Here is an 11,387-nt window from a genome sequence, read left to right on the forward strand (position 1 = left end):
ATTTTAAACTTTCACTTAAAGCACAAAAAAAAAAAAGATGGTCAGCTGAGAGGAAGGGTGAGTGAAGAAGTGTTGAGGGTATCAGGGGAGAGAAGAATGTATTAATTATTTAGGAGAGTGGGAGAGTGAATGAACTAAAACTGTGTAATGTGTTTTCCTGGTGGCAGTAAGGACCTACTTGGTTTAATAGCCCACTTTTCTTGAGAAAACTCAAGATTAATATTAACTTTTTAAAGTATATATCCATAAAAGTTTTTTTTATCCATAAAAGTAGATTTCATCAGAGCAATGATATTTTATTAAGGAGTTTAAGAAATTCTTAAATAATTCTGTTCTGAAGTGACAGTGTCGTTGGTGGTGTTTTTCAGGTGGTATCGGGCCCCTGAGTTACTCTTTGGAGCTAGGATGTATGGTGTGGGTGTGGACATGTGGGCTGTCGGCTGTATATTAGCAGAGTTGCTTCTAAGGGTAAGTCCTGAACTAATGGACACACTTCAGTATTGTTATAAGTATTTGTTCTTAAAATTTGTGTAAGAACTCTTTTCCCACTACCTTTGTTCTCTTTAGGATTAATTGGATTCTTTTTCCTAAAAATAATAAGTTTTCAATCATATGTTTAGTCACAATTATGTATTGGTGAAATTCTGTTCTCCTTTACACTTCTAAGAGGTTATAGAACAAAGGGGGAAAAAATAAGCACAAGCTGTTCCTCTTATAACATCTGTGTTTGCAGCAATGTGTTGTGGATGTTACTTGAGTAGTGTACCCTTATATTAACTAAATCTGAATGGTCCACTAGCCCATATTCCATATTTGACTGAAATGGAGTTTAGTAAGCCTATTAGCTAAGAATGGGGTTGTAAAAGAGCTGCCATTTGAGCTTATAGATAACTATACATATTGTTCAACTTCACCATTCAAATTACTGAATGAAAATTAGAAATAATTATTCAGCCTTAGGGGTGAAAATACTCTCTCTTGAGTTACACACCGGACCTGGTTCCTGATCAGAAACGACAGGGGGCTCCTTAGTCAATAAGCATTGATCCGCAATGCAGTGAAGACATATTTTCAAATAAAGCAGATAATTGCATCTTTTTTGTTGTTGTTCATAATAAACCCAAAGTGGAAACAACCCAAATATCTGTGAACAGTAGTATATAGAAGCAAGTTGTGGCATATTCATACAATGGATAATAAAAAAAAGAACGAACTGGAACAAAGTAAGAAAATCACATGATCATTTCAGTCAGTGCAGAAAATATTTGACAAATCAACACCATTTCATGATAACAACACTCAACAAGATAGGAATAGAAGGGAATTCCTCAGTATAGTAAAGGGCATTTATGGAAAATCCCGCAGCTAACATCATACCCAGTGCAGAGGGACTGAGAGCTTTCTCATTAAGGTCAGGAACAACACAGGGATGCCCACTTTCATAACTGCTAGTCAACATTGTTGTGGAAATCCTAGCGAGAGCAATTAGTCCTTAAAAAAAAAAAATCGAAATCAGGAAGGAAGAAGTAAAACTATCCCTTTTTGCAGGTGACATGATCCTATACGTAGAAAACCCCAAAGAATCCACAAGAAAACTATTAGAACTAATAAATGAATTTAGCATGATGGCAGGATGTAAGGCCAACACACAAAGATCAGTCAAGCTTCTGTACAACAACAATGAGCAAGTAGAAAAGGAAATTAAGGAAATACTACATTTACACTAGCACCAGGGATGGGAGAGAGTTTTTGCTTAGGGACATTGAGTTTATGTTAATGGTGGTGGAATAATTTGGAGAAGGTAGTGATAGTGGTTGCACAACTTGAAGAGTGTTATGATTGTCACTGAATTACACGTGTAGAAATTGTTGAATTGGCAGCTGTTTTGTTGTATATATTTTGACCACAATAAAAAACTTTGTGGAGTGAGTAAAATGTGGAGTTAAGTGCTGTTTACTTGGTTAGCAATGGGAGGAGCTTATGCCACATCTGTTACTCCTCAGACTAAATTTTTAATATTTGCTGCAGATTTTTGGTTTTTCTTACTAGGTTTATAGTATTATTTGTATAAAAATTATCACAGACCGCCTTGAAATGTGTGCCTATTGCTTTCTTTCAGGTTCCTTTTTTGCCAGGAGATTCAGACCTTGATCAGCTAACGAGAATATTTGAAACTTTGGGCACACCAACAGAGCAACAGTGGCCTGTAAGTCTTCATGCAGTTCCTTTGAGATTTTAGTTAGGACCCTGTGAAGTTATTTATCATATGCTTTATTAGTGCTGTCAGTTGAGTATTACTTAAGAAAATTTCTTTGTCAGTTGTCTTAATTTACCAGTAGTACACACTTACTGCAAATTTTCAAATGCTACAAAAGGACACAAGGTAAAAAGTTAAATTTATTACATGCCATCCAACCTCATGTGCATACATGTAGCCCAGTAATAACCATCCCGGGGTGACCATATTCACAGTTTGGTGTAAAGCCGTGCTAATTTACCTGTGAATGTACTCACACAAACACATAGACATATAGGGTTGCATTTTCTTTGTTACGTTCTTCTACAAAAAGGGAATTACACCATATTTCCCTCTTTTTTTATTACTTAATATGTAACTGTCATGTACCATTGAACTTCTCCTTAATAGTTGCATAATACTCCATTTTATGTGTATTTTATTTAGTCAGTCTCTTCTGGGTGGATTTAGGTATATTTACAATATTTACGGTGTTCACTAACACAATTAAGATGTTTTCAGTGTTATGATTATTTTAATTCATTACATTGTATTCAGAAAAGAAATATGAAACGTGATAAAATTGGCAGCATGTGAGGTTGCTAAAGTTTATGTATTATAATTCAGTAGAATTTTCTCACCTGTTCATTCTTAAAATTGTGTATCTTTTTATTTTCCTTCCTGTTAGACCTCTTCTCCTGGGGAGTGAATGAATGCATACATGCATCCATACATGCAAATATACATATCAAGAAAAGCCTAAACCCATTGTCGGTGAGTTGATTCCAACTCATAGCGACCCTACAGTACAGAATAGAACTGCCCCATAGCGTTTCCAAGGAGCAGTTGACTGGTGGGTTTGAACTGCCGACCTTTTGGTTAGCAGCTGAGCTCTTAACCACCGAGCCACCAGGGCTCTGCATATATACGTACATACCAAAAAAGAGAAATTTTAATCAGGCTGTTTACCTTCTGGATAATAGCTGTTATTTATTGAGCACTTTCTATATGCTGTTCGTGGTAGGCTTTTCATATGTATTCTTTTATTTAATCCTCCCAACAACCCTATTAAGTAGGTACTGTTATTATCCCCATTTTACAGATGAGACAACTGAGGCTTTGGAAAGTTTTAGTAGCTTACTCAAGGCCACACAGTAAGTGTCAGAAGTAGGACCGGAACCTGAGTATCCCTGACTCCGGACCCATGTTCATAATCTTTATTCTGTATCGTCCCTTTGACATGATTTTCTAAGTAACGGTTGTTTACCAATGAATTCTTTCAATTTTTAAATTAAACTTTTTATTTTGAGATAATTATAAATGCACATGCACTCGTAAGAAATAATACAGAGAGATTATTTCTTATATTCGGCATTTCTCAAGCTGAGAGAACTGAAGGAAAAACTCAAGTCTCTCAAGTTGCAATACTGAAGGATCTTATGGGCCAAATACTGAACAACGCAGGAAGCATCAAAAGACGATGGAATGAATACAGAGTCGCTGGACCAAAAGGAATTGGTTGACATTCAGCTGTTTCAGGAGGTGGTGTATGATCAAGAACTGATTATATTGAAGGTGTGCTAAAGGCATTAGTGAAAAACAAGGCTCCAGGAATTGATGGAATACCAGTTAATATATTCCAACAAGTGAATGCAATGCAAAAGCGCGCTCACTTTTCTATGCCAAGAAACTTGGAAGACAGCTACCTGGCCAACCAGCTGGAAGAGATCCATGTTTGTCCCCATTCCAAAGAAAGATGGTGCAACAGAATGCAGAAATTATCAAATAATATCACTAATATCACATATAAGTAAAGTTTTGCTGAAGATAATTCAAAAATGATTGCAGCAGTACATCCACAGGGAACTGCTGCAAATTCAAGCCAGATTCAGAAGAGAACATGGAACGAGAGATATCATTGCTGATGTCAGATGAATCTTGGCTGAAAGCAGAGAATACTGGAAAGATGTTTACCTGTGTTTTAATGACTGCAAAGGCATTTGACTGTGTAGATCATAACAAATTATGAATACCATTATGAAGAATGGAAATTCCAGAACACTTAATTGTGCTTATGTGAACCTGTACAGAGACCGAGAGGCAGTCCTTTGAACAGAACAGGGATGCTGCGTGTTTTAAAATCAGGAAAGGTGTGCATCGAAGGTGTATCCTTTCACCATACCTATTCAGTCTGCTTGCTGAGCAAATAGTCCAAGAAGCTGGACTATGTGGAGAAGAACATGGCATCAGGACTGGAGGAAGATTCATCAACAACCTGTGATAGGCAGATGACACAACCTTGCTTGCTGAATGTGAAGAGGACTTGAAGCACTTATGAAGATCAAAGACCACAGCCTTCAGTATGGATTACACCTCAACATAAGAAAAACAAAAATCTTCACAGCTGGACCAGTAAGTAACATCATGATAAACAGAGAAAACATATTGAAGTTGTCAAGTATTTCATTTTACTTGGATCCATGATCAACACCCATGGAAGTAGTAGTCAAGAAATCAAACGACGTATTGCATTGGGCAAATCTACTGCAAAAGACCTCTTTAAAGTGTTAAAAAGTGAAGATGTCACTTTGAGGGCTAAGGCGCACCTGACCCCAAGCCATGATATTTTCAGTCGCCTCATGTGTGCGAAAGCTGGACAATGAATAAGGAAGACTGAAGAAGAATTGGCACCTTTAAATTACGGTGTAGGTGAAGAATATTGAATGTACTATGGACTGTCAGAAGAACGAACTAATCTTGGAAGAAGTGCAGCCAGAATGCTCTTCAGAGAGGAAGATGAGGAGACTTCTTACATACTTTAGACATGTCATCAGAAGGGACCAGTCCCTGGAGGAGGACATCATGCTTGGTAAAGTAGAGGGTCGGCAAAAAAGAGGAAGACTTTTAACAAGATGGCCGGACATAGTGACTGCAACAGTGAGCTCAAACACAGCAACAGTTGTGAGGATGGCACAGGACCAGGCAGTGTTTTGTCCTGTTGTACATAGGCTTGCTATGAGTTGGAACCTAACCTAACCTAACCTAACAGCAACAACATTCTATGTACCTTTTACCCAGCTTCCCCTAATGGTAACATCTTGCAAAACTAGCACAATATCACTGTCAGGTTATTAACATTAACATAGTCAAGATGCAGAACATTTCCATTACCACAAGAACCCTTATGTTGCCCTTTTATAGCCATACCTACTTTTCTCCAACCCTTAAGCCCCTCCCCCCTTCACCCCTGGCAGCCACTAATGTGTTCTCCATTTCTGTGTTGTCATTTTCCAGAATGTTAAATAAATGGAATCATACAATATGTAACCTGTTGGGATTAACTTTTTTCACTCAGCATAATTTTCTGAAGGTTCATCCAGGTTTTTGTATGTCTTTATAATCCATTTCTTTTTATTGCAGAGTGTGGGCATACCACACTTTGTTTACCCATCGAAGGACATCTGGGTTGTTTCCAAATTTTGGCTATTACAAATAAAGCCGCGGTGAACATTCACGTACAGTTTTTGTGTGCACATAAGTCTTCATTTCTCCAGGATAAATGCCCAGGGGTGCTGTTTCTTGGGCATATGGTAGTTACATGTTCAGTTTTTTAAGAAAATGTCAAGCTGTTCCCCAGAATAGCTGTGCCATTTTATACTTCCACCAGCAATATGAGGGCTTCAGCGTCTCACATCCTAGTCTAGTGTTTTCATTATTTATTTCAGCCATTCTAATGGTTGTGCAGCGATGTCTCATTGTGCTTTTAATTTCCCTAATGGCTTATGGTTTTGAGTATCTTTTCTATGTGCTTTTTTTTTTTTTTTTTTTGCCATCTGTATATCCTCTTTAAAATGTCTCATGTCTTTTGCCATTTTCTGGCTGGATTTTTCTTTCCACTGTAGAGTATTGAGAGTTCTTAATATATTCTAGGTACTAGTCCTTTGTCATATATGTGGTTTGCAAATATTTTCCCTCACACTGTAGCTTGTCTTCATTCTCTTAAAACATGGTCTTTCCAGAGCGAAAGTTTATTTTAATTAGCTTTATTCTATCAGTTCTTTTTTATTAATTGTGCTTTTGTTGTCAAATCAAAGAACTCTGTGCCCAGCCCACAGATTTTCCTGACTTTCTCCTGTTCTTTTCTAAAGTTTTATCATTTTATGTTTCACACTTAAGTCTGTGATTCATTTTGAGTTAATTTTTGTATAAGGTGTGAGATAGGCCATAGTTCTTTTTTTTTTTGCCTGTGTGTCTAATTGCTCCAGCATCATTTGTTGAAAAGGCTCTCTCTTCACTAAATTGCTCTTGCACCTTTGTCAAAAATGAGTTGGTGTATTTATGTGGATCTACTTCTGGGTTCTGTGTCCTGTTTCATTAGTGTATCTATTCCTCTGCCAATACCACACTGTCTTATTTAAAGTAGATCTTTATTAAGTCTTGAAATCAGGTAGAATGATTCCTCAAACTTTACGGTTCTTTTTCAAGATCACTTTGGCTGTTCTAGTGACTTTGCTTTTCCATATAAATTTGAAAATAATCTGTATCTTAAAAAAAAAATCTTGCCAGGATTTTGATTGAATCGCCTTAAACCTGTGTATTAATTCAAAGAGAATTGACATATTTACTATGTTAAAACTCTAATTCATGAACGTGGCATGTCTCGCCATTTATTTCGATCTTTGGTTTCTTTCATCATCATTGTGTAGCTTTCAGTATGAGTCCTGCACATGCTTTGTTAGATTTTCACCTATTTCATTTTTTGTTTTTGAGTGTTTGTAAGTAGTATTGTATTTTTAAGTTTGATGTCCATCTGTTCATTGCTAGTATATCGAAATAAAATTTGTTTTTGTATGCTTAATTCCTGCAACCTTACTGTATTTACTAGTTCCAGGAGTTTTTAAATAGGTTTTTTGGAATTTTCTATATAGATAATGATGTCATCTGTAGATAGGGAGAGTTTTGTTCCTTTATTTGTAATCTGTATGCCTTTTATTTCCTTTTCTTGCCTCACTGTATTGGCTAGAACTTCGAGCACTGTGTTGAGTAAGGGTGGTGAGAGCAGGCATCCATGCCTTATTCCTCATTTTAGGAGAAATGCATTCAGTCTTTCACCTTTAAATATAATGTTAGCTGTTGAGTTTTTGTACATGCTTTTTACAATTTTAAGAAATTCCCTGGGACTTTCTATAATGAATGGATGGATGTTTAATTTTCTCAAATGCTTTTTTCTGTGTTGATTGATATGATGATGTATTTTTCTTATTTAGCCTATTAATGTGGTAGATTACATTGATGTTTGAATATTTAATCATCCTTGCACCCTTGATGGAATGCCATGCAACTGTAAAAAAGAATGAATAAGCTCTTTATGTACTACTGTGGGCTAATCTTGAGAATGTTAAGTGAACAGTATGTGTGTACAGTATGCTATCATTTACATTAAAAATATATGCATATAATTGTATACGCAAAGAATCTCTCTTAAATAATACATAAAAAACAGGAAACATCACCTCTAGAGGGGAATCTGAGCTACCTGGGGGACAGAAGGGAGAAGAGCTTCACTGTATGCTCATATTTGTAATTTTTAATTTTGCATTACTATCATGTATTAGTATTACCAACAGAAAATAATGGAGCCCTGGTGGCACAGTGGTTAGGAGCTCACCTGCTAACCAAAAAGGTCGGCGGGTTCAATCTACCAGCCGCTCATTAGAAAACCTACAGGGCAATTCTACTCTGTTCTGTAGGGTCACTGTGAGTCAGAACCGACTCGACAGCAACAGTTTTGTTTTGGTTTTGAGAATAATAAATTATAATAAATAAAATTAAAAACAGATAATTAACATATATCTCCCGATGAAGAATTATATACAAATGTGTTCTCCTTAAAGGTTTTTTATGCATAGCTTTTTTTCCTTCCTTTTTATCACTGATGTCTGTAGTATTATGGAAATGGCATTTTTAATCCTTTATTTACGTTTGAATTATAAAAATATTTTCACAGGACATGTGTAGTCTTCCAGATTATGTGACATTTAAGAGCTTCCCTGGAATCCCATTACAGCACATCTTCATTGCGGCAGGTGACGACTTGCTAGACCTCATACAAGGCTTATTCCTGTTTAATCCGTGTACTCGAATTACAGCCACACAGGTATTCTAGTATATCTTCCTTATATTAGAAGATATGAGGATAATCTTAATTAGAGCGTTGGTAAAATACAAATTTCATAGAGTTTTCTAGCATTCTGATAAATACATGAAAGATGCGTTTTGTTGTTTTGAGAAATAACAAACTTTGTCTTTTCCCCAAGTTACAAGCTACTATTCAGACTGGAATTCAATTACATCATGTTCACATAGCTACAGGAGAGTTTACACTTACTTAGGAATGTATAAGTATGTATCTGTTTCATAATTCATGGACTTTTAAATAGTACCTCAGGGGGAAAAAAACCAAGGCTTTTGTATTCCTTAAGAAACTAGTATGTTTCAGTTGAGCCCTTATGTATTAATTTAAATCTTGTGGCAAGTTTAATCAAAGTTTTTTTCTCTCCTAAAATGAAATCTAGATAATGCGTACTGGTCATTGTCCCAGTCACAAAGTGGTAATGGGGAGGAAATGGTATAGTCAGATACAGTTGTGTGCTTACAAGAGAATGAAAGATGCTTTTTTAATTGTGATAAAAATATATACAGACTATATACACAAAACTTTAGCTGTTTCAACGTGTTTTACATTTACAGTTCAGTGACATTAATTACTTTCATCATGTACAACCATTACCACTATCCATTTCCAGATAGTTTCATCTTCCTTAATTAAAAATACTCTAAATAGAAAAAAACCCTGAACCTGACAATTGTTTAGGGAAATAAGAATCAAACTTAAGAAAAATTTGGAAGACCAAGAATACCTGCTCTTAAATAAAAGAGGGAACAGTGTTATCCAATACAAAAATAGAAGACCTATAGATTTGAAAAAGCATTTTCTTTGTCTTAAAAACAAACACACAAACAAAAAAGGGCTGACTCAACGAACCTTTAGAATTGGGGCAGATCAGTAGAAAAATTTAACAGTACAATGATTTGACCTCATGAAGGCAGATACTAATTAAAATGAAATGTCATGAATCTCCGTATCTAACAAAATGTATTTATGCACAATATATCAATGGCACAAAGTGGATTTTCCCCCCTTAGGTTTGTTACAGACTACCAAATCATTATTTAATGCATTTACCCATTTGTGTAGATAAGCCTTTTTTTAGCAGCACATACTATGTAAGTACTTACACACTGGATATTTGTACCATTAGAATTTTTCTTCCAGATTCTAACAAATAACTTACTGTTGCCTTTTCACCCATACTTTTATACATATTATTTCCATCATTGAAAACTTAAGACCTGTCATATTATCTAGACAGTTGTTCCTATTAATAATACAGCTCAAAACACAGAAAGTGCTAGCTACTGTATAACAGTAACCCACTTGGGCTGTATTTTAATAGATCGGGTTGTTTTGGTAGATCGAATTTTTTTTAATGAGTTTAGCTCATGGATGTCAGTCTTAAAGTTGGAATGAGATGCTCTTCCTTTTTCAGATGTTTGTGTAGCCCAGAATTAGCTTAACTTACCTATGGAACTACTATGATATGCAAGTAAGACATTAGAAATGCAGTTCTTTTGAAGTAAGGAACCTCTGCATCATTACTGCAAAGAATATCATGTTGGGGTAGGGGGTTGCTTGAAAAGTTATGGACTTCTTTTTCTTCCTAAAGGGATTTTCCTAAAAAAAAAATTATTGTGGCTATTGGACAGTATCATGCTGGTGATGTAAATAGACAAGTATGAATTTGACAAACTTGTCGTTTAGGTTAAAAATACTCTTATTGGAATTCTGGGCCTAAGTAAAGAAAATATAGGTTATATAACATTGAAAAGATAGTTAATAGAAATGGGCAAGGACTTCCAAGTAAAATTTCTGTCATTTTACAGTGGATTGTTGAATTGTAATCCATTGGTTCCAACCTGCTGCATCTTTTTAAAAGCCTTTTATTTAAGAATTCATGTTTACATGATTTGGAATTTGAATATACAGATGTTGTGACAAACTAGTAAGTTACTTTTAAGCAAGTTTCTCTCCCTGAGTTTTGAACTATATAGCTCTTGATATGTAGAGCTGAAATACATAATATTTTACTAAGGATAGTTCATAATTAGTATGTGCTGTTTAGTTACGGAAAACTTAGAAGGACATCTCTTTTTCTTGTAGTAATGGCTTATCAGCCTAGATGTTTATTTATACTAATCTGCATACCCAAATACTTGAAATTAATTTTGTTTTGAGGTTGGAATATTTGTATAGTGCTTTTAATGCTACCAGGAGTGTTGGAGGTCAGATTTTCCTATCCACAAGTCAGGTACTCACTGAAAACTTTACCTTACTTGTTTTCTTTTCTTTTAAAAGGCATTAAAAACTAAGTATTTTAGTAATCGGCCAGCCCCTACACCTGGGTGTCAGCTGCCAAGACCAAACTGTCCAGTGGAAACTTTAAAAGAGCAACCAAACCCATCTGTGGCAACAAAACGGAAAAGAACCGAGGCTTTGGAACAAGGTAAAACTCCTATGTTGTAAGAAATGAAATGAATTCAGAAACTCCAGATAGCTAACATACAACTTATAACTCAAGGGCAGCTAAGAAAATTAGATAGTGAGTTATTCATTCTTTTTAAATTTAAATTGTATAAAGTAGATAGAACATACTGTTTTAACTGTATTTGCTTCCAACAAGAATATATATCACGCTTTTTAAAAGAACATAGGCACTTTCAATGAGGAATCCCTGGTGGCGTCGTAGTTAAGAGCTATGACTGCTAACCAAAAGGTCGGCAGTTCGAATCCACCAGGTGCTCCTTGGACACCCTATGGGGCAGTTCTGCTCTGTCCTATAGGGTCACTATGAGTTGGAATCGATTCGGTGGCAACGGGTTTGGTTAAGGGTCATGAGAACTATCAATGTGTACCCTGTTCCCTTCATAAATTTCTACTGGTACACTATATGCTTAATCTTTAACAAGTGCTGCTGGAAAAGTAACAGGTACAATAAATGTGATTGGAATGCGGTGACTGGGTTAAAATTGC

General features: G+C 35.7%; 1 protein-coding gene across 3 annotated transcripts in view; it reads left to right on the forward strand.

The window, feature by feature from the left end:
• The window catches only part of CDK7 (cyclin dependent kinase 7), a 68,390-nt gene that overhangs the window by 15,633 nt on the left and 41,370 nt on the right, over positions 1 to 11,387 (forward strand). For all 3 annotated transcript variants that reach the window (XM_064272822.1, XM_064272819.1, XM_003408078.4), the window contains 4 exons: positions 369 to 468; positions 2,120 to 2,206; positions 8,244 to 8,393; positions 10,713 to 10,860. In XM_064272822.1, the coding sequence (XP_064128892.1) occupies positions 369 to 468; positions 2,120 to 2,206; positions 8,244 to 8,393; positions 10,713 to 10,860 (485 nt within the window). The remainder of the gene's footprint in view (positions 1 to 368; positions 469 to 2,119; positions 2,207 to 8,243; positions 8,394 to 10,712; positions 10,861 to 11,387) is intronic.

Source organism: Loxodonta africana, chromosome 2, assembly GCF_030014295.1.
Source record: "Loxodonta africana isolate mLoxAfr1 chromosome 2, mLoxAfr1.hap2, whole genome shotgun sequence".
Lineage (NCBI taxonomy): Eukaryota > Metazoa > Chordata > Mammalia > Proboscidea > Elephantidae > Loxodonta > Loxodonta africana.